This window comes from Durio zibethinus, chromosome 12 (assembly GCF_047325235.1).
Source record: "Durio zibethinus cultivar Kanyao isolate XHJ-2024 chromosome 12, ASM4732523v1, whole genome shotgun sequence".
NCBI classification, from domain to species: Eukaryota; Viridiplantae; Streptophyta; class Magnoliopsida; order Malvales; family Malvaceae; genus Durio; species Durio zibethinus.
The window spans coordinates 3139160-3163073 of record NC_143173.1 but is presented as its reverse complement, the minus strand read 5'-3'; the positions used below and the strand labels follow the sequence as shown (position 1 = coordinate 3163073).

Genomic DNA, 23914 nt, shown 5'->3' with positions numbered 1-23914 from the left:
AGGATTCGGCAATGAAGGCCTAAAAAAGTCAGCAATGAAGGCTGAAAATTTTGCTTCCCCAGAAGAGCCTAAAGCTCTGATACCATGTGGAAACTGAATGTATATTGAAAAACTGCTTATATGAATTATACAAGAATCTTAGGTTTATATACAACTAACTAGGGGTTAAACTAGGAAACTAAATCTTCCTTAATTCTAGGGATACAAATACTTAATTCTAGAGATACAAATATAAATATACAGATTACAAGATTACAACCAGCTGTAAATAAGTGTTTTCCCACACCCTGCAACAATGCATTTTCCAATAAAAGATCTTGCGCATTTGGACAAAAAAAATCCAATTATTAAACCATTTAAAGCATGATTACTCATAAAAAAAACTTACCAATATTTCCAGGTCTTTCAGGTCCACTTGCAAAAAGACCGCTAAATTCACTCTGGAATTATCAAAAACAACCAAAACAATGAAATATTATGCTAAAGAATAACTGTTAGAACTATGTTGGAGATAACCTATACCAAAGAAACTAATGAGTATAGCAAAAGAAAATCCAAGGGAAAAAATGATTCATGCATCCACTCACAAGAATTTGAGATTGTTTAATCTCACATAATTAAACAGCATAACCTTGTTACATACAAATTCCTTGTTACTAAGTGCTTATATTGAAATGAATGACAGCCCAAAATTAAAAAATTTGTTAGCAAATAAGGAAGGGAGGGAGATACATAGTGGTAGAGAATAATTTTTGCATGCTTATGTGGAATCTCCAAATCTGAAATATATGAAGAGAATATAATGTAGATTCTCAACCATTCATTATCCTTTAGCCTTTAGAAAGGTATAATCACAGCGCTTACATTAGCATTTTCCTCAGATAATTTTTCTGTTCTCACTTTCTCAGTACGCTGGAATGCAGGTGGATCTGATCCTCCATCAAGTCCACCCGAAACTTTCATGAACTGCACCAACCGGTTATAGCATGAACTTTAACTTGGATGATAAAACAGTTTCCAGTGGTACGTTTGTAGTGGGAGAAAGAACATGGGAAAACCTAGGAAAGAACATGGGAGCTCACCTCTTCATAACATTCTTCACAAAGTCCATAGGCAAAAGGTTTTTTCTCCATATGCTTGCATAGCACTTCATGTAAGCCAGCCTCTTTTGACCCAGTATTTGGCCGTTTTTTATTTAATAAACTAGTTCAAAGCTCCTTCTCGTTTTCTGTAAATTCCTCAATCTAGTCACAAGTTTAAAATAAAATTAAGGAATTTCCAAAAATGCAGTCAAAATTTAGAACCAAAATGCATTGGAGAATAAAAAATCAAAACACAGAATACAATAAATTCAATGTAACACTCATGGGAATGATAAAAATCAGCATTATAATTTTCCTACAGGGGACACAAATAACAACAGTAATAACAGTAAAGATTACTGATCAAATTCTACCATAAGAAAATAATAACAGCATTGAAACAAGCTACAATTACAACAGCAACAGCAATGCTTTTTCCCACAAAATGTTGCTGGCTATATAGATTAGATTAGCCCAACAAGATTTACTTAGGACCATATGCAGCTAGGAAGTCATATCAACATCACAAAAGAAAAAACCTGAATTATTTTAAGCATCAGTTAGGTCAGAATATGGTTCTTCAGAGTTACTTTATATAACCTTATTCTGTTACCAGTTTCCTAGCACAATGCAGTTGTATAATGTCATGTGCATGTAAAAACATACATACTGTTAAGCTTCCAGAGTCTGTATTCTCAAATTCGACCAACCGCTTTGTCAGTGTTGCTTCACAAATGTGCACAACCCTTATCTGATAAACAGAGTCCTCAGTTAACCAAACAATTTCAGAGAGAGCAAGAGAGTATAATAAGAAAAGGAAAATTAACAATCAAACATGAATCTAATTAAGGAAGAAATTAGAACTTGAAAATCTAATAAAATAGTAACAAAGGCTGCTCACAGACATTAACAAAAACTTACGTTTTCTAAAGAAAACTCCATAAATCAAACAAAGAGGGTTAACGTGTAAGGATATAATAAAATCAACTAAATTTGAAGAATAAAAAATCATTATCTAGCAGATGTAACTAGTGTTATATCCAGCATTAATTTTTTGGATAATATATCCAGAATTATTTTGGCTTAAGGCTTGATGGGAATTTCTTTCACTTTTGTTTTTTCACTTTTTGTCAAATTACAATTCAGTTGTTTTATGCCTCTACTTTTAGTACCATGATGTTTCCTTTAAGGCAAAATAAGTTAACATCTTTGACATGTGCATATTAATACAACGGAAGGTTGCAGAGGGGCCCTAGACAGGGTAATCGAGGCAGTCTGAACCTGTGCAGAATCTAGCTTAGGTCAAGACATGCACCCTAATCTAAAACCACTGAATTACTAGTTAGGACCTTCTTTTAACATGTGTCTCATTTGGAACAATGATGACATGTTTGGAAGTTAAAATATCTTGCAATTCCTACACAAACTTTAAATTGCAAAGTTTGTCCTGCATAAGTAAGTTGTTTCTTAACCAGTTATTATATAAATTATAATAATAAAAAAAAAAACTAAAATCTTAAAGATTTTCAGCCAAAATGAACAACACCATATGGTTAGTGAAAAAAGTAAATAATAAAAAATAGGAACTACAACTTACAATGTCTGACTTAGAACACTTCAGACCATGTGAAAGTGCAGAAATGTAAAGTGCTGCACCGCATAATCCACTAGGCTTTCTCCCTGTCTATAAATGTCTGTTAACGTCAGTAAGATTTTAAATCTGAAAATTACCAAGCATAGTACACAGAATCAAAACAAAGTACTTCAAAAGAAAACCACACCTGCATCCAGTCCCGTTTCATGCTAGCTAAAATGTCCCGTGCAGTTTTAACAACTTCATCATTCCCTTCTGGAATCAAAACTGCAAAAGTATATTGGTCATTATGCCTGTGTGGAGCGTAGATCACAAAAATCAGGAGCATACAATCATCCAAAGCATCTCACAGTATGGGAATTATTAAGCAACTTACCATTTGTAAATTTATGAATGAAAATTGAAGGATCAATTAGTTTCTGAAGATCTTTTGTCTCAGCAAGGTACAGCACATAGCAAAGCTGCAAATATACAGAACCTAGCTCATAACTGCAGAAGAAACAACGGAACATCAATTAAAACAAACAGGTACTTCTTACACAAAAACAGAGAGATAAAGCATTATTGAGCAAATCAAATTTTTTTATAAAGGGTAAAAATGGGAGGAAATTTCCTTACACATTTATACTTAAATAACTTGAGAAATCAATAAGAAGGAAAGGCTTTCTCTTTTGCCTGAAAATCCAAAAATTATATGATTAAGGAGGGAAATGATTCAACAGTTCAAAGAACAAATAAAAAGAGAAAACAAAAGGAAGGAAAACAATTCAAGCATGGCATAAGTATATAGATGCCAAATTTAACCAGCATGAAAATGATGAAATAAAAACAGTCCTTTCTTTTCTTGCACAAAAAACGTACATTCCATTGTATAACACTTTACAGGTCTTATTTTAAAATATCAATGAATCAACTTGCTCATGATAGCTCTTTCCTCTACTCATCACTCTTTCTGACCCTTGCATCCGTAGAATGAATTATTGTTAATAGCTCTGCAGTGCAGTGATCTAACTTTCAAGAAAGTCTAGTGCTAATTTCATGCAGCCTTCACAAGCACAGAATGAACGTTTTATGTTTTTTAAATAGTAAAGCACTAGCTGAAAGAGATCCTATCTACACTTTCGCATCCAAACCTGCAAAATTCTTTCTGCATTTAAACCCCAGACACAAACACATTTCCCTGACTGATATCAAACCCTACAATACAAGACTCTTACCCTTGTTCCCTCTTTAAGCAATCCCAGCCTACAAAAAATCTTTACGATATTACCTTCCTTTTCCTTAGCCTGATATTCACCCAAATTTCAAGACCAAAAAGCCTATATAAGGACATAATAATCTTAAGGCATAAATGCATCCCAAAGAAAATATCATATGCATATCATATGAGAAGATGAAGAAAAGAATCAATGCTTACTGTGTTTTGCAGAAGGAAAAGAAAAGGAAAGCCAAGACCAGAAAAAATTCAAAAAGAAAGGTTCGAAAGGAACAAAGAGCAAATGCTTCACATAATTAAAAAGATAGGAGGCAAAGAACCACACTTGGTATTTTACAAATGAGAAAGATGGATTTGAAGTGGTCAAAAATTACTACCATCTGCATAACCCTACATTTTGGTAAAAATATGCATCAAGTAACAAATTTCAGACAATAAAATTGAGGCCTTTGCAAAAATAAGGAAATAATGTAAAATGCCAATACGAGATAATAAGAAATTTACAAATGTAAAATCTGATTTTTGCTAGTGCATAGGCATGCACACCAGTACACACCTACATGTGTGTGTTATAAAACAGACACAAACAGCTGAATCATCATGTCTTAAGTTTGGACAAAGAACTGTGTTCAAGTTCAGGCGTCAGGCATGTAAGCTAGCAACAACAGTATTTTCATGTAACCACATTACAAGTTTAGAAAAGCAGAAATTCCTCACCGACATGCAAGATAAAGACATGAAGCCTGTACTAGCTCTGATCTGCGCCCCCTGGTGAAATTCCGTTCAAGGGCAATCTTCACAACACAGATTAAAATAATTTTTTTAAAAAAATAAGGAAAATAAAAAACAAAATAACAAGCAAAGATGAAACTTAGGCAGAAGAAAACATACTTCATAAAAGCGTCTAGCAGTTTCAACTATGTCAACGCTATAATCATCAATACTTAATGCATCCTTCATACGTCTCATATCATCAAAAGCTGCATCATTAAATGAAATTAAAACCAGGATCAAGACATTTATAAGTCAAGTTGCAATAAGCACTTTAATGCTAACAAATTACAACACATTACGATCATGACAATAAAAACGCAATTACACATATAAAAGTAAAACTTGAGCCAATGGGAGCACAATAATAGATGTCAACAAGTTTTGAAATTAGAGCATCCAGAAATAGAAAATAAAAGATTGAGGAAATGTATCAACAATCCTTTTATCAAAAGTAGAAAACATATAGTTTCTTGAATAGCATAGATTCAACTTAACAAAACATACCTTTATCCATTATCCTCCTACGTGAATCTGAAATATCTTGAACAGACTTTACAAAATTTCCAGACAGTTTGCTCTGAAAACAAAGCGAAATTAGCAACAGAAATCAATAAAAATGTGAGCCAAAACATGAAAGCAAAGAATAACAAACTAAACAAAGGGAAACAAAATTTAATCTCCTTGATTCAACACACTTCACATGTAGTCCATTGAAACACATCCAACAATGAGACTAACATGCCAATTTCTTTTTGTTTTTAATAGCAAATTCAGCCAGCCATGTTCATATTTAGGAAACTATGAGTAGAATGTTCAACTAGCTTAAACTTAAATCACAACTATTCCACTAAATTTTAGCATGAAAAATTGAAACTTTTAATGAATTTTGAAACCTGGAAAAATCTTAGATATTTACTCATAACGATTCCACAGTTTTCAAAATTAAAAATTATATATAAAGAAAGAAATATTACCTGGCCAGCTGAATCTTTAACAAATTGCGGTTCCGACGCAAAATTGTATTCTTCCAACACCTTCCCGCAAAATGTACAACACCTAAAAAATTAAATCAATAAATAAATAATGAATCAGAAACTGAAAGTTTATCAAAAAAAATTTTTTTTAATTGTTTAAGAGCAAGAAAAGTCACTTACAAAGGTCCATCATAGACGCGCTCTCCAGTAACGTTTCTGGAACAATTATTACAGCAAACCATTCTCCTAAAATTATAAAATTAAAAAAAAAAAAGCGCAAACTGTTTCCTTTCCTCCTTTTCTCATCAACCAAACAGAAAAACTATGAATTGTCGACTTTTTCAAAATTCAACGTGAAATGAAGTTAACAATGGATAATGAAGAAGGTTTTAGGTTAAAAGAGATTTATAATAACTATTGGAAGAAAAATTAAAAAGAAAATCGGTGGTTGAATGAGTGGGAGAGTGAGTTAGGGAACGGTTAAGACTTAAGAGAGAGAAGATAGGGTTTAGTGGGGAAGTTTATACATTTTTTCGAATTTTGGACCGGTAAATTGGGAACACCTGTTTTTTATTGAGTGACTCAGTGAGTAAAGAAGAATTAAGTGACGTGGAGGTCGTTGGGTTCTATTGAAAACGGAAATGCCGGATTTGCGCGCGGGATATAAAGGAGTTTTTATTTATTTATTTATTTATTTTATTTATTTATTTTAAGGATATCAATTCTATTTATATTTAATGAAAAATTTTATTTTTTATTTAAATAAAAATGAGAATGAATATTATATTATGTGAATACAGGTAAAGGATTTTAAATTTTTATTGAATACAATAATGAAAATGGATAATATAACATCCATTTTATATTTATATTCATATTCTACATATATAATTTTTATATATTTAATAAATATATTTTTATTAAATAATATAAATTATTATTTTAAATTACTTAAAGCTAATATATTTTTATTTAAAATATATTTATATATTTATAAAAAAAATTATATAAATCTGTAAGATAAAAATTTTTAAAAAAAATTAAAATGTACATTTTAATTTTTATTTTTTAAAAAAATGACAGGTATGAGAATTATTCGTACTTATTAAATATCAATTAGACTAAGATAAAAATAGATTTAAAATATCCGTTAAGTATAAATACAAAGATAAATATAATATAAAATTTTGATAATAAAGATGAAAAATATTATATCTACTCATATCCTATTCATTAATATTCCTAATTTATTTAATTTTTTAGCAATCTAAAAATGAGAATGAGCCTAATTTATTAATAAGTTCCTTCACATTTGCCCTTCAAAAATTTATTTTCCATTTTTATATAATTTTTTATGATGAAATAAATTTGAAGGTAAAAAAATTTTGAAGTCAACTCTTCAATTTATTCTTAAAAATTATTAAAATAATACATTGTGTTGTTATGAATCTCAATTATCATATTAAAAGAATTTTCATCTCTCCCATTTCATCTGAATTGTCATATTAAAATAACACAAGCTATTTATTTAAATTTTCGCCTAGAAGATATCAATTTTCAAAATTTTTTTATGGAATTACAAATAAAAAAATAAAATCAATAATTAGAATTACATTTTCATATAAAAATTAATAAAATAAATCAAACAAATAATTAATTAAGGAGGTATCACATCTCCAATTCCAATTGCTTCATAGTAATTATAATATTTTTTTTGGATGAATGATTTTATCGTTTTATTCAATAGCAAAAGGTTATTTTACAAAGAATTGATTACAAAAGAGTGAGCATATCACCTATAATTCTTTTTAATTATAATATTAAAATTGATTAATCACTTTTAAGTATGAATTTTATATAAACTTTTCATAAATTTTGTCGTAACGGTTTTGTGTCCATCCGACGAATTTAGAAATGAAATAAAAATTACGGAGTCGTCACCAACCTTTTTTGGTTATGTGCGATTGACTACCTATTAAAACATATTTTTTAATGAAATTTTAAAATTAATTAAAATTTATTAAAAAGATAATTTTAGAGTCAGCGCAACTGTCTGGGTTCGGGAGTCGGTTACATGTAAGAAACGATTAGCACCCCCACAACGCCCGTTAAAAAACGGTACCAATTAACAACATATTATCTTTTGATTTTGATAAAAAATAGTCTAATTTTCGGCGTTCGAAAAATAATTTTTTTGATTTTTATTTATTATTAAAAAAAAATTATTCTCGAGAAAAATAAATTAAAACTTTTTTATTGAAATAATTTTTAAAATGTTTCAGTATGTTGGTAACATTAGAGAAACTCTTTCTCACCTAGAGATTTTTTAAAGCATCTATACTGGGAATACTTTTAGAATCTCATATTTGGAGGTCCAAATTTATTTTTCGTAAAAAATTTGAGTCATGTATGCAATGCAAATAATAACATGTTGATGCACATATTTTATTTTTTTTCAAAAATTTTATTAATTGTTTTATTAATTTTTTTAATTTTAATTAAAATTTTGAAGAAAAAAAAGAATTTAATTATATTGAAGATTTTCTATAAATATTTCAATACGCTGGTAATATTTTTAAAAAAAATCTTCTCACCTAGAGATTTCTTAAAGCATCTCTATTCGAAATACTTTTAGAATCTCATCATTGGATTAAATTTCATTCCTTCCTATTTTATTACATATATTTTTAATTTATTAACTAATTTTTATTTATTATTTAAAAAAAAATCTTTACTGTATTGAAAATTTTTTTATAAATACTCTAATACACTGGTAGTATTTTAAAAAAATCTTCTCATCTAGAGATTTCGTAGGCATCACTACTTGGAATACCTTTGAATCTTATCGTCGGATAAAATTTTTTTTTTCATTTTTTATTACTTTAGGACTATTATTAAATTTATTTTTATATTATTTTTTTAAAGTTTATTCTAAAAATTAACATAATTATATAAAAAAATTTAACCACAATTTCATCATTTAATCTAACAAATATAAATATTTTAATATGCATAAATATTAATAAAATAATATATAAAAAGTAAAAAAAATTCAAAAAAAAATTTTACCTGAACCGGACCGGTCAACGGTCTGGTCAACGTGCTGTTCGATTAAGTGGTTCGTCCAACGGTTCGACTCTGTCTGGGTGGTTCAGTACCGATTCGGTTCGATCTGGGAGGTTCGGTTCCGGTCCAGTCAGACCGGTCAGAGGCTTATTAAGGAAGTGGGTCGTCGGGTCGGGTGCGCAGATCTCGGGTCGGGTCACGGGTAGTCGCGCGGATCCTCCTTGGCCGAAACGGCGTTATTTTGACCCTATGCTCAAAATGACGTCGTTTTGCTTTTAATGATTTTTATAAATAACTGAAAATTTTTTTTTTGCTCATTCTTTCGATTTTTCAAAAAAAAAAGGGGAAGAGAGCTCTGGGGTGAGCTCGTCGGCCGGTTGTCGGACTACTGTGCCGATTGCCGTCTGGCTCGCCGCCGGCAGTCGCTGCCAGTGGTTTTCGGTCACCAGAAAATGTCAAAATTCTTCTGGTGGTTCTCTTCGACGCGATCTTCCAGGATCCAATTTTCTTTTCACCAGAAACAGCCCCGATCGACGTAGATCGGGGCTTAAAGTTTCGGTCTCCTTTCTTTTTTTTGTTTTTTTTGGACAGAAACTACTGATTTCTTTATTTTTTTTGTAGGTGGCTTTTCTGGCGTTGGGTTCCCCTGCTTGGGGACTGTGATTTTGCTTTCTTTTTTTTTGTGTTTCTACAGATTTTTTTTCGACAGAATCTTCTTCTTTTTTTGTCGTTTTTCTTCTTTCGTTCTGCCTCCTATCCTGGTTTGCAAATAACAAGCTCTATTTATAGAGCTTGTTGGGATTCAAATCCCAGATCTTTTGAGATTCGAATCTCATTTTTCAACTGAAAAATCACATCTGTCGTTCGTGATTGGCGGCTTGTCGGTCGGCCGTTGGCAGCTAGCAGCAGTGATTTTGGACTTTAGGGATTGTGCATTTAATGCACTAGATTTGAACGGATAAAGATGAAGAAGAAGGGAAAATGAATGAGGAAAGAAAGAAGAAGAAAAGAGAAGAAGACAAACGCAGAAACGAAAAAAAGAAAAAGAAACAAAAATTAAATAAATAATAATAAAAAAAAATAATTAAAAAAATAGTGTTTACAAATTTTAAATAATTTTAAATTATAATTGATAAAGTATATTACAATTATTATAAATGATATGCTTTGAAAATATAGATGATCTCTTGTCTCATTATCTTAGAGAATGAGAACAGTTGCAAATTTTTAATGAGAATTCAACAACTTATAAACATTGAAAAAGCTCTTGCTGTATTTTCCTTCTTTTTGGAAAATTTGGACCAACTGGAATCATAGAATCATGAAATTGGTTGCTTTGCCAGAAATGCCAGCCATGGCTTCCTAGTTCATTTCCTTGGGTGGCTTTTGAGTTATAGGGGTCTCAAATCTCAAGTGTAAAGGACGGCATGAGATCCTTGCCCGTTGATAAAGGCATCCATCGGCCAGTGGCTCGAAGTTGAGCTTTGGATTATGATTCCTCTATCCAAAATCTACGTAAAAACGCTCCCATAATACCAATCCATGATCGGCATATATGTTTGATGGACATTATAATTCTGTCACGTGTATCAAAACTGGTTGCAGGATCTGTTGAGGATACAATTTAATATATATATATATATATATTAATGTCTATTGATTCGAGTGATTAAAAAATTTAATTTTTTTTAAATAAAGTTTTGATTTTAAATCTTATGAATAAAAAAAATAAATGTTAATAGAACTTATTCTTATATAAAATTTGAGCCGATTAAATCTTGAATTAATTGGAATCTGACTATCAAATATCGATCTCAGACCAAAAAAAAATTCAATATATATGATAAACTAATGTATTTTAAAAATTTTCAAAAAGGATGGGCAATAACAATTGCTTTTAATTAAATGTCAAATTGGTACAATGAGGAAGGTCTCACTGTCTCATCATACATAATAAATAATAATTAATGAGAGATCGACTCAATTGATAAATTTATTTATATTTTATAATTTAAATATGATACGATGATACAATATAAATATAATACAAAAAATATATACAAAAATAATATAATTTAAAATTTTAACAATAATTATATATGAAATTTAATAAAATTAAAAAATATTTTTATATCAATACGAATTATAATACTTAATTTTCGCATAAAATATAATATAATATACAAATTTTAATATTTTACATTATATATATATATACACGAATCTTCATATCTAAATTTATTTGGTTTCATAATATATATATATATATATATATATATATATTATCCCAAGAGACTGGTAAACAAACTCCAAAGAAAAGCACAAGAACAAAGCAAACGTTCATTTCTGCAGAGTGTAGCAGTTGCATATGGCCACTTGTAGATATGCCTTTTTACATAATAAATAAAAATGCATATGCCTTTTTACATAATCAACTGAAATTTATGAGAATCTTGATCTGTTTATTCTTCTTCTTTTCATATATAAATCTTGGGTTCTGCATAAAAAAATTACCCTCTTAATCATATCTGATTACTACTAGACTTTACAATGTAAACCTATGATTATTAAACATGACAATTACGTACTGTCGATTTCATTTTTTTTCATAAAAAGTACGATAATTATGCATTAATTTCTACTCTTTGAGCCATGAATTTGAAAGTCCAATAAATTCATGTTCATGATACTTGATTAATTTTAAATAAGAAAACATAAAACCAACATTTGTTGGTTTAAGTGACAATGAATTCAATTTTTTTTAAGCAAGATATCAATTTTAAATCTTGTAAATAAAAAAAAAATTATGAAAGTTACTCTCTTTATAGGATTCGAACGAACTCGATTTTAAATTAATAAAAAATATATATTTTATATTTGATTTATAAATATAAATTATAAAATAATAATTTTATATTTTACACTTATTTAACATTAAACAAACATAATATAAATACATATTTTCATTCTTATTAATGTTTTTATGGAACAAGCGCCACAAGAATGATAATTAGTACTACAACTCAGACAAAAAGAAATCAGAAAAAAAAAATTCCAAAAAGCAAAAGGAGGAAAATAAGGAAAGGTTTACATGCAAAACTTTGGTTTTTTTTCCCTATTTTCAGGCATTTAGTATGACTCTTTCATGATTCCTTCTGTCAATCAAATTCATACAAAAATGAAGAAAAAAAAATCCCAGTCAAAATTCATGAACATTTCATTTGCATTTTGGTAAATATCTACAAACCCAAGCCTCATTACAAATTACCAGTAGTCTCAGGCTCCCAGCACCAGACAAGCTGGGGGCTTACCTGATACTGTCTTCACGATTATCCAAAACCAATCATGCCCTCCAAGATCTTCCCACCTGTGACTTGTCTTGCGTGGCATTGTTGACGTGTCCACGCTTAACTCTCTTTCAAAGTCTTACCTTTTAAACCCCCCACCTGGCCCCGCATTTCCTCCACAAGAAAAAACTCAACATCTCTCCCTTTCTCTTCAATCCTGTCTTTAAAAAACTCTCTTTCTAGTTGTATTTGCTCAATCTCTCCAAACCCAGATTGAGATTTCTCTGTAGAACCTCATTTTTTCACAAAAAATGGCAGAGAATTGCACTAGAAAGCTGATAGTTGAAATCTGCAAGGCCAAAAACCTGATGCCAAAAGATGGGCAAGGAACTGCCAGTGCTTATGCTATAGTTGATTTCGATGGCCAAAGGAGAAGAACCAAGACTAAGTTCAGAGATCTGAATCCTGTCTGGGATGAGAAGCTGGAGTTTCTGGTTCATGATGTAGAGTCAGTGGCTGCGGAGATAGAACTCCGAACAAAAAGCACTGAACAAATCATCAACGAGCTATAACTCCGATCGCTCTCCATTGATCATAGCCGAATCGCGAACGATCTCGTGGACCGTATGCCATTTTTATACGTCCGAGTTGTTAATGCGAAACTAGCCAACAAAGAACCAGCATGTCCCCTTCATGCCAAGCTCGTTATTGGTACTCACAGTATCAAAACCAAAAGCCAAATGGATAAAGATTGGGATCAAGCTTTCGCTTTCGATAAAGATGGATTGAATTCAAGTTCCTTAGAAGTTTCAGTTTGGACTGAAGAAGAGAAAAAAGATGAAGAAAAAGAAGGAGCTACTTCCTTTTTGGTGGAGAATTGTGTTGGAACGGTGTCGTTTGATTTGAAAGAAGTGCCGAAAAGGGTTCCTCTGGATAGTCCTTTAGCTGCTCAATGGTATAGTCTTGAATTCGAAAAGTCCCCTGGAAATGACGTGATGGTTGCCGTTAGGGTCAGGACTTAGGCCGATGAAGCTTTCCAGGAAGCTTGGCAGTCGGATTCGGGTGGGTGAATACCTGAGACCCGAGCCAAGGTTTACTTGTCTGGTATTTGAGACTAACGGTTATCCAAACCCAAGATTTGCAGCTTGTTTTGGTGTCTGAAGCTAAGGTTCAGAGTCCTGAACTGTATGTTAAGGCTCAGCTTGGGGCTCAACTTTTTAAAACTATTAGGACTCAAGTTGGGTCAGCTTGGAATGAGGATTTTGTTTTTGTGGCGGCTGAGCCATTTGAGCCATTTTTTGGTGGTCACGGTTGAAGATGCGAGTAACAGGCAGTCAGTAGGTCAGGCTAAAACTCATTTGCCGAACATTGAGAGGACAGATGATAAAATGGGGCTAAAATCAAGATGGTTCAATTTAGTTGGCGGTGAAAATAAGCCTTACGCAGGTTGAATCCATGTGAGAGCATGTTTGGAAGGTGGGTTTCACGTGCTTGATTAAGCTGCTCACGTGACTAGCGATGTTCGAGCCTCGGTTAAGTGTTACGGGTCAAGATTTAAACTTCGAACTCGTGCTACTTTGGGACCTGGACATTCATCCTTACGGCTTCTTAGATCAGCCTAACCGTCACAGCTCACACTATTGTGAGATATTGTTCGCTCTGATCTCCTGACCTCACGGTTTTACCTCGCAAGACGGAGGTGGTGTGAACCTTTTTATATCCCAGTGACCCTCCTATTATGTTCGATGTGGGATTCAGGATTCTTTCTTAGGTCCGTGACTTTTTTTTTCACCCAATATTGTGACGCCCTCGTCACGGAGGCTGGTCACTCTGTATACCTCCCTCGAGGTGCTTAGCGTGGATCGAACGATTTAAGGTTGGCTCTGATACCACTTGTCAAGGGTCGAGACTTAAGCTTCGAATCCGCACGGCTCTGAAACTCGGACATTCACCCTTCTGACATCCCAGATCAACTTGATCGTTACGATTCACACCCTTGTGAGGTATTATCCGCTCTGGTCCTCTGACTTTACGATTTTATCCTACAAAAGACATCTCACAAGATAGAGATGATGTGAACATTTTTATACCCTAATGACCATCCTATTATGTTCGATGTAAAATTCAATATTCTTTCTTAAGTCCGTGACATAAGCAGCTAGCTACTTGAGGTTGGTATGGGACCATGGATGCTTACGTGGTGGCCAGTTATGGGCCCAAGTGGGTTCGTACACGTAAAATCCTGGGCCGGTTTAATCCACGTTGGAATGAGCAATACAGATGGGATGTATACGACCCATGTACGGTACTTACTATTGGTGTATTCGACAATCAAAGGTACAAACGTGAAGAAGCAGGAAAGATCAATAAAGATGTATGTATTGCTAAAACAAGTATACGATTATCAACGCTCGATATAAATAGGGTATACGGAAATTCGTACTCCCTAACCGTGTTGTTACCCAGTGGGGCCGATAAGATGGGAGAGATTGAGATAGCCGTTAGATTTTCTTGCCCATCATGGCTATATCTAATCCAAGCGTATGGCACCCCAATGTTACCAAGAATGCACTATACTCGCCCATTGGGTCCAGCCCAGCAAGACGTACTGCGCCACACGGCTATGTTCATAGGGACGGCTAGGCTAGCAAGGTCCAAGCCAGCTTTGGGACAAGAAGTGGTTCAGTTCATGTTGGATAGTGATACGCAAGTGTGGAGCATGAGGAGGAGCAAGGCAAATTGGTTTAGAGTCATGGGTTTTTGTCACGTGTGGGAACTTTGGCACGTTGGTTAGATGGTATTGGCACGTGGGCACACCCTCCAACAACTATTTTGGTTCATGTCATGTGTTGCTTGTAGCAGTGGTGCTATGTCCACATCTAGTGCTCCCCACCGTATTCATGTACGCCTTCTTGATCCTAGCGTTGAGATTTGACCAACTACGGGTCCCACACAGCGTCGACCCCAGATTCTCCTACGTAGATTCTATGGGTCCCGATGAGCTAGATGAAGAATTTGATGGACTTACAACCTCACGATCATCCGATAATATACAAATACAATACATCGTTTAAGTGCGTTAGTGGGCCGGGCTTAAACGCTCTTAGGCGGTGTGGCAGCCCAAGGAGCGCGTTTGGAGGCCTTGTTGAACTGGAGGGACCCAGGAACTGCTGGCATTTTTTGTGGTGTTTTGCCTGTTTTCTTCATTGCTATTTTATGTGGTACCATTCAAGGTGTTCGTGTTAGGGTCAGGATTCTACCATATCCGCCACCCTAAGTTCAGAGATGACATGCCAGCGGTTCCGGTCAACTTCTTCTGGCAACTACCGTCACTTTCTGATCAAGTTATGTAGGCCACCGATCAGCGGATGTGCTTTCGATGCAATTTCTAAGTGAATTTAGCTAGTAGGTCATGTTGGTTTAAAGAAGTTGGTCCTGGAATTCCATTGAAATGGAAAAAGTGTCCGTTGATGTCTAGGGACAATGGTTTTTAATGTCTAGGGCACGGTGACCGTTGATTGCAACTTGTAGGAGCGCTTATATGGAACACATGCTTTCAATTTATAAGAGACAAGTTGATAATTTTATGTTCTGCTTGTCTGTCTGTTTGACTTCAACACATTGCAATTATGAAAGAAATTAGATGCCTTTTAGAAAAGCAACTTAAGCATCTTGCATGAGAAAAAAAAATAGATATAAATGCTAATCTTTGCTATCCAATCAACTAACACAAGGGACCATGCTACATCCCGTTGTTCTTAAGCCAGACTCATTCTCAGCAATCCTTTTGCAATTCCTGGACTTGAAGCATTTTAACCAGATGGAGTGTTCAGAAGTACAAGAGTACCTTTATCCCCTGATTAGTTAATTGCTCAAGAACATTTACAATATGCTATAAAACAGAATAACCAATCCAAACTCCGAACACCGAATTCCTTTCTCAGATATCAGAACATTATCAAACCAGTTGGCTTGGTCTGGTACTGGACAGTTCATCACAGCCAAACCAAGCAATAATGTCCAGTGCATGATTCTGCTCCATAAAATCTCCTTTACCAGGACCCAAAACCAAGGGGAAAGCACTCAACACTACAAGATCTTCAACAGTTCCAGAGTCAACATAGCAGCGAAGCAATCTTCTTTGTAATTCCAAAGAGCTGCTCCTATACTAGAGCAGTAGAACCCATTCCTATCACCTATGGTGAAACAACAAGATAGTGAAGGTGGAGTCCATCAAACTAGGTTCTTAGGGCTCCTTCAATAATGTATTCCCATTAGTCACTGCACGCTGCATGCTTGTATGAATCTCAAGCATATCCCTGTTCATCGAGGATCTATTTTGAAGGAGACTGTCGCCGGCCATCTTTTTTCAAATTGAGATCCATAAATAAAGGAGAACTTTTCTAATTTTAGCAACTTTATAGCGTCAACAGGATCAAAATTGGAATAATCAACATTATAATCTGCCAACAATAATAATAAATAGGTTTGTATATCAGAACCAACAGATAAAATATTTTAGTTTTCAAATGAGCGAAATTAACATCATCGAGAAATATGTAAAGTGCTTTTAACAGAACAGCCTAAAAGAAGAATGAATACAATTGGTTGCCCCTTTCACAACCATGTCGGGAACTAATAACTTGATAAAGAAAAGGCTGCAACCATAGTCGTTTAGAACATCTTGGTCTTACCGGCCACCAATCTTTTCAGGTTCAAAAGAATGTCCTTTTCCTCACTTAAAAAGCTTAAGCAAACAAACAACAGCCCTACTAACACAACCAACAAAACACCAAACTACAAGAGCAAAACAATCATCTACACAGATTACAATAGCATTATCTAAGTACCAAATGACCAAACAAAGAAACCTTAATGACCTAGATGACAAACTAATCCATGAACTCCATTTGTAACCAACTTATAATGCTCTCATGGCAAACCATACCTTAATCAAATATGTAAAAGACTAACCGTGGTCACAATAGCCAACTTTCTAATAACTACTACTATTGCAATGATTCCAAGCCCCAAATTACTCACCACAAATCACACTAAAAAAGCTTATGTGAATCAAACTCAGCACTAAAGACATAATCCATAAGCTTTCACTTCACAAATGGAACCCCAGAAGGAACTCTTTGAGCATACTCCTCATAATCAGCCCCAAAAAACCGCCTCAAAAAATACTCCTCATAAGGAATCCGCTTTGCAAAAAACTGCCAAACGACAACCGCAAAACCAATAGTTGATATGGGATTACACAGCATTATCTGAGTACCGATTGACCAAATCAGGAAACCACAATAACTGGGATGACGAACGAATCCATAAACTCCATTAGTAACCAACCTATGATGATCCTCATGACGAACCTTAATCAAATGTGTAAAAGACCGACCTGCGGTTACAATAGCCAATTTTCTTACAGTTTCTCCTATAAAAACCATTGCAAGCCCCAGATTACTAACCCACAAATGTTCTTTTAATCCAGGGAATAAAAGGACTTCAAAAAAGTATTCAACCAATGAAAAGATCATGGCTAAAACATATTCTTTGCTGACAAGAAGTGAACTGAGTCTAACATTTGATATCCTATGAGTGGCAACAGCTAAAATGTATTCTGAGCTATGGAAAAAGAGAATTGCCAACAAAAATTGAGACAATGGGTTCATTTTTCTGAAACTAAAGTTGCTTCTTTGAATGTAAAGTTTCTTCCTTTGAGTTGGGTTTTGCGGTTTACCTGTGGGTTTTGAACCAACGTGAATCTACTGCTCTTGTGAAAAGTGTTGCAGTCTTTGGAGAGGAAGTTGTGGCTGAGGCTGCATAGATGACAGGGAAGAACGCGGAAACGGGTTTGCGGTCATTTTAAGCTATGTTTTTAGTGTTTTTTTTTTTTTAATTTAATTTCTTTTAATTAAGCACAACTTTTAAAACTTTTTTTACAAAAAGTAAGAATAAATATTCATTAATTTTGTTAATTATTGAACCTAAAATAATAAAATTGATGAAAATTTATTATTCACATTAATAAAATATTTTAATTTCTTTTTTTTTGTTTAAAAATCAATTAAATTAAAAGGAAAATAACAAAATTTATCATTTGCATAATAAAATATTTTATAAAATATGAAATTATAATAAAATGACAAATTTCATTTTATTTTCTTCCTCGACTAGTCATAGATAGAGGTTAAAATCCTTTTTTTTTTCAAGGTTTCGTCAAAAAAATATAAGATAGTTTTTGGTTTTAAGTAAAGTTATTTTTTATTTTATTTTTTCAGAAAATAAAAAATAAGAATAAAAATGTGTTTGATAATGAAAAATAAAAATAAGCTCAAATATGAAAAAATATATTTTTTTAATTATGAAAAAAAAAAGAATATTCATTATTTTCAATTTATGTTTTACAAGTTAAGAAGTTAATTTCATATTTGAATATTTTTAAAAATTATCAATTAATAAATATATATTATAGATTTATAATTATATGTAATTAATAATAATTTTTTCATAATAATTTTTTTATTTTATATTTTACAAAACATTTTTTTACCGAATAAATTTTCTAGAAAACAAAAGATAAAAAACAAAAACTGTTGTTTTTCCGAAACAAATCATAAAAAAAAAAAAAAAAAACAAACATATTAACTTATCATAATATGTGCATTACTCTTTTTTAATAATTTTTTGATAATTTAATTTATAATTTTATATGAACTTTAATTTTAATTAATCTAAATTAAATAAATAAAAAATATAAATATATTTAAGGACCCATCATATAAACCATTAAAAAAGATAAAGAGTAAATTAGATTATATCTTGAAAATAAAAAATTATATGCTTTACTTAAGATAAAGTTTAAATGTTTTGATGACATTCACATTATGATATGATAATTTATACTAAAATAATTAATAATTGAGAAATAAAAAAAAAAATTTATCTATATTTTGTTCAAAATCACGAACTCATAGTATGTCATAGGCCATAGGATGAAAATTATGTTTTATATGAATTTGATTGAATAATTACTTATGCAATTTAACAAAAAAAATTTTAAAAATAAATACGAGAGTTAATTTGAGTTAATTTTAGACAATAAATCCACTATATCTCACAAATAAATTTTTAATATAATTTAATTTGATACAAATTTTATTTGTTAATTTTTAATTGATTTAAATTTAAATAACTAATCAATAAAAAGTTATATATTTAATGTCAAATAATTATTATTAAATAAATAATGCTAAAAATTGAAATATAAATTTGTTATTTTTTAAAATTTATAAAGGTATTTATATTATTTATTTTTAATATTTTTAAATTTAAATTTAAATAACTCATTAATAAAAGTTATATATTTAATGGCAAATTCCTAAAAGATAAAAACTGTTATTTTTCCGAAACAAACAGACCCAAAATTTTTACTCTCCTTTGGAATGGCACACGTTTGTCAGCACAACTGTCTTGATTTGGAAGAGCCTCACAAGATTTTTGTCACTGAAACAGCATGCATCTTAAGCTACCTTGTAATGTTCGTGTCTTGTCAAATCTTTGTTCTCTTTTAATTCGAATCTTATTTCGATATAACATTGTTTTTTTCTTATCATATCAATTTTTTTTTTAATTTTAAAATTTAATTCAATTTATTTGTGCAATCATGTTTTTTTTTTTTTTAATTTAAAATTCAAATATCATTACATTCAAACTCTTCTTTTATTTTCGTCGGCTTCTTTGTTAAAAAAAAATTCAACTAGTAATAAATAAAAAGATTCTACTTAAATATAAAATTACAATAAATTAAATATTTATTACAAAAAATTAAATATTTATTAAATACGGAATAACACTAATTTAATAAACCCAACTTAAATATAAAACTATAACAAATTAAATATATATTAAATATAAAATAACAACACTTCAACAAGCTATCATCACATGTAATCGGAGATGAAAAAAATCTATCATGATAAATTCAAAAAGGGTAAGAAGTTAAATATATGACAAATTTAAAAAGGATATGAAATTAAATATTTATTAAATTTGAGATAACATCATTTTAATAAGCTAAGACAGAGATTTAAAAAAAAAAAAGCACATGATAAATTTAGGCAGGATAATAGAAAAAAAAATCTTGACACTGATATTATGTTAAGCATCTAACTTAAAACCAATTAATAATAAATGACGACACTCAACTTGAATATAAAACTATAAGAAATTAAATATTTATCAGATATGAGACAATAATATTTTAACAAGAAAAAATTTACAATTGATTCTCTGTAAATTCCAGACATTACTGTTGTAAATTTGTAGCATCAGATGGACTACATTTCAAATGAAATCTTTTCTCATTATACACAAAAAGAAAGCAAGCTTGATGTGGCAACAGATAATATTCAATGTAATAGAAGAATCCACCTAATGGACATAGTTTCCACTGCTGCCCTGTTTCAACGCATTATTTATGCTATGGCGTTTATGTTTTCTGATGATTCAATGTCTCCATGAAATAATCTACAGAACCAAACATTTCACCATAAAGCAAATGCAGCTCCGGATCAATTAACATTTATACCAAAGCGATTTTAAAATGAAAATTGCATGAGTCAGATACATTAATTTAATATCTTTTACCATTGAATTACCAAAATAGGACACTGAATTCTATAACCAAATTACATGACTAGAATAAATTAACTTAAAATTTTGTATAAAAGGCTACGGATAAAGGTAGAGAGGCCAACCACAAGTTATTTGGGTCCTAGATGACCTCGGCCACCGCATTCCGAGCACATAATATTGCCAGTTCCTCCGCAACCTGAACAGTGACAAATATCATACTACTGCAACATATTGGCCACATTTAAATATAACAGTATGAAGTTGTTAAAAGTTTACAAATGAAAATATGATACAAGATGAAAATGACTCCGAGTGCATTACAAGAATACTCATGTGGCCCTCAATGGGGACAAATGTGGCAGCAATGACCAGTGGAGTTGACAAGCTTGCATTCTATTTCTATGAATGTCTGTGGTGATTGGACAAAAAATGAGTTCACAACGTTAATAGGTAGAGTTATCAAGTCAATCCATGTGCTTCAACTGAAATGAAGGTCTGACTTGTCAATGATGTAAACACATAATGCAATTCACTAAAAGGCACTGAAAATTTCCATTTCACGATGTTTATATTGCATGAAAGCAAGATACGGGAGCCTTGATGCAAGAAATGACCTACAATGCGGAGATCCACATCATACATTGAATTTTACTTGATGCAGAAGCATTCAATACACAACCCTACTTCTATTACATCAAAACTTCTCTTCAACTTCAAAAAAGATCCTTTTGTTGTTTCCTTCCAAATCAAATAAAACAACACAAGTAAAGAATTTCCATACAATAGACTGGTTTTAAGAATCCTATTTAAAACTCCATCTGTCTATCATGCAGAATCAGGCTTTCAGGATTGAAAATGGTTGCCTTCTATAGCAAAATGAAATAAGAACATAAAAGATGTAGAATATTGACTGCATTAAGCCATAAACATCCATATACAAACACGAAATTGTTGAAGAAGAATTAATTTACCTAGGCAGCGGACTTTGACAATGATACCCTGGCTCTCCATTATTGGGTCCACATATAATCCAGAACCAGAGCAAGTGATACAAAGGACGGCACCTTTGGCCTGACAATCAGTGCAGTGGGGTTTATCTCCAACTATTTTTTCAGCCAAAGATACCCCAACTGGTTCTTCAATTCGTTCCTCAGGGATAGGCTTATCATAACAAAATAGAGATTCCAGATTGCTTCTTCGTCTGCGTGAGCCTTCCCCCACCCTTGACTCAGCCTATAACATCAAAATTTAACATTCAATCTATACACAATGATAACTGACTTAATTTCAAGGTGTATCAGCATCAGAAATAGCATACAATTGCTTATAAAGATGAAACTTAGACCTGCCAATTTAAAAAGATGACACGAAAATGATAAAAAAAAAAAAAAAAAAAAAAAAAGGAAAGTGACACAGATTAAAATTTTAACAGATATGAATTCAACAAAAACAAAATACAAATGTATTTCATCAGAAAAACAAAAGAAATGTATTTCGGGTTTTTCGTGACACAAAATTGTTACACACAATTTTCGTCTAAAATACAACTCGAATACACAAAGGTCTAATGAAACTCTAGTTACTCTACAGCACAATTAACTCAACAATTAGGAAATCCATCTGATAATGATTTTTGATGAACCTAAAAGAAGCACTGTGATAAAAACAAAACTAACAAAGCCTTCCAAATTATCAAGGCTTTGTGTGATTGTTAGCATTTTATTCTTCATAAAAAGTTTCTAAAAGGTAGGAAGAAAATCTACAACTGATTAAGTAGGACCAAAACGCTAAACTATAACACCAATTCTAACGAACTCGTTTTATGAAAAAGTAAAATCATGAACTCTGTTTTCGAAATTCTTAACTATTTTAAGACATTGTTTGCTTCGTATCCAAATTGCATTTTTGGCTCTTTACTCCAGACATAGAAAACAAGTAGAGAAAGAAAGATCCAAACTGTGCATGAGTTATAGGAAACAAGTAGTGAAAGAAAGATCCAAACCGTGCATGAGTTTATGTAACATTTCACAAGCCAGCTGCTAGTTAGACTAAAATAGGCAGAACAAATGTTTTCTGAGGTTAATGCTGGATGATTGAATGGCAGAACACAGCTTAGATTTCTTAAAGCCTTTCTTTTTTTGGTAACAACTATGTATCTTAGAGCTTAATGGATAAAAATGGACAAATTCAACATTTTAACAAGTTGAATTAAGTCAGATCAAAAGAAACCTGACATGGAGAAATAAATTGCAAAGAAATTCACATATAGTAGGCATTTTTCCACTGTAATTCAACTAACAAAAAATGACGGAAATTGAAATCAAGAAAAAGGGTTCCTTTTTCATTATAAATTTGTTAATTAAGAAACTTTAGAGAACCCAAAACAGTTTGATATGAATATACACGAAAATTATGGAAATAAAGGAAAAAGAAAAGAAACGGAACTAACCCTATGAGAATCAGAGGCAGAAACAGAGCCATTGGAGCAAACGGCGCAGATTTTGGAGATGGAGTGGCTTCCATTGGATCCAAACGCATATGAAATTTTGTTACAACTATTCAATTTTGGTGTTGAATTTATGGGAAATATTACTGAATACGAAATTTTCATGGTAGATTCCATTATATCCCAAATTTTAAAAATAAAAATAAACAACAAAGCGAGTTTCTTTGATGAAAACCTTGGAATTGGAGAAATGGGTTTTGAAGTAAATTCAAAATTTGTCAGAGAGCTTTGAAGAAATCGGAGAAATGAGATTTTTTTGAGGTTTCTTAGTGGCTTTTTGTTTGTGCGCCTGTCGTTGTTAACGATGTTTGGTGGGAAAGGAAGTAAGAGTTCTTCCGTTCTTTCTATATGGGTCGGGTCTCGGGTTGGTTAAAACAACAAAGAATTATTTGCTAAATGAAATTTGGATTTTTATATATTTTATAAAAGTTGTATTTATTTTATTATTAATCTTGTAATTCTGAAGTAACAAGACCATGCTAAGTGTTGAAATCAAAATTTTATTTATCCAAAAGGCTAAAAAGAGATAAAAAAAAAAATACAAACATTTATGGACTATGCAAATGGTACCAAGCTATACTATATGCACATTTAAAGAATTACAAATATTTCAGTTTTAACCTAAAGTTCTAATCACAGTAACATACACTTGAGCCAAACCAGTTTTCTGGATTTAACATTCATTGGCCTTGTCCTTTGTGTTTATTATGTCTATTTGGTATTCTTCTTGATGTTTCTTATGTCTCTCTTTAGAAAGTAATTGCATATAAGTTCA

The 23914-nt window shown here is 31.8% G+C and overlaps 1 protein-coding gene, 1 long non-coding RNA gene and 2 pseudogenes across 4 annotated transcripts; 1 reads left to right on the top strand and 3 right to left on the bottom strand.

The window, feature by feature from the left end:
• The first annotated feature begins 11793 nt into the window (after nt 1–11793).
• LOC111297426 (multiple C2 domain and transmembrane region protein 14 pseudogene) lies at nt 11794–15346 on the top strand (annotated as a pseudogene).
• A 222-nt stretch (nt 15347–15568) lies between these two features.
• On the bottom strand, nt 15569–18116 carry LOC149515585 (uncharacterized). The gene is made up of 2 exons (XR_016346827.1): nt 17737–18116; nt 15569–16456 (listed from the first exon to the last, which is right to left on the bottom strand). It is a non-coding gene; the product is annotated as an uncharacterized LOC149515585 (long non-coding RNA).
• LOC111296868 (protein-S-isoprenylcysteine O-methyltransferase A pseudogene) lies at nt 16458–17741 on the bottom strand (annotated as a pseudogene).
• Nucleotides 18117–20204: 2088 nt separating the features above from the next.
• Nucleotides 20205–23495, bottom strand: LOC111296299 (uncharacterized). Of its 3 annotated transcripts, XM_022890542.2 has the most exons (4): nt 23083–23490; nt 21605–21866; nt 20756–20829; nt 20205–20525 (listed from the first exon to the last, which is right to left on the bottom strand). In XM_022890542.2, the coding sequence occupies exons 1-3, from the start codon at nt 23254–23256 to the stop codon at nt 20762–20764; spliced, it is 504 nt and encodes a 167-aa protein (XP_022746277.2). In that variant the 5' UTR covers nt 23257–23490; the 3' UTR covers nt 20205–20525; nt 20756–20761. The 3 variants fall into 3 exon arrangements, with proteins under 3 accessions (XP_022746277.2, XP_022746276.2, XP_089625199.1); XM_022890541.2 differs by lacking the exon at nt 20205–20525 and having other exon boundaries at nt 20549–20829; nt 23083–23488; XM_089769073.1 differs by lacking the exons at nt 20205–20525; nt 20756–20829 and adding an exon at nt 20850–21042 and having other exon boundaries at nt 23083–23495.
• Between the last annotated feature and the right edge of the window lie 419 nt (nt 23496–23914).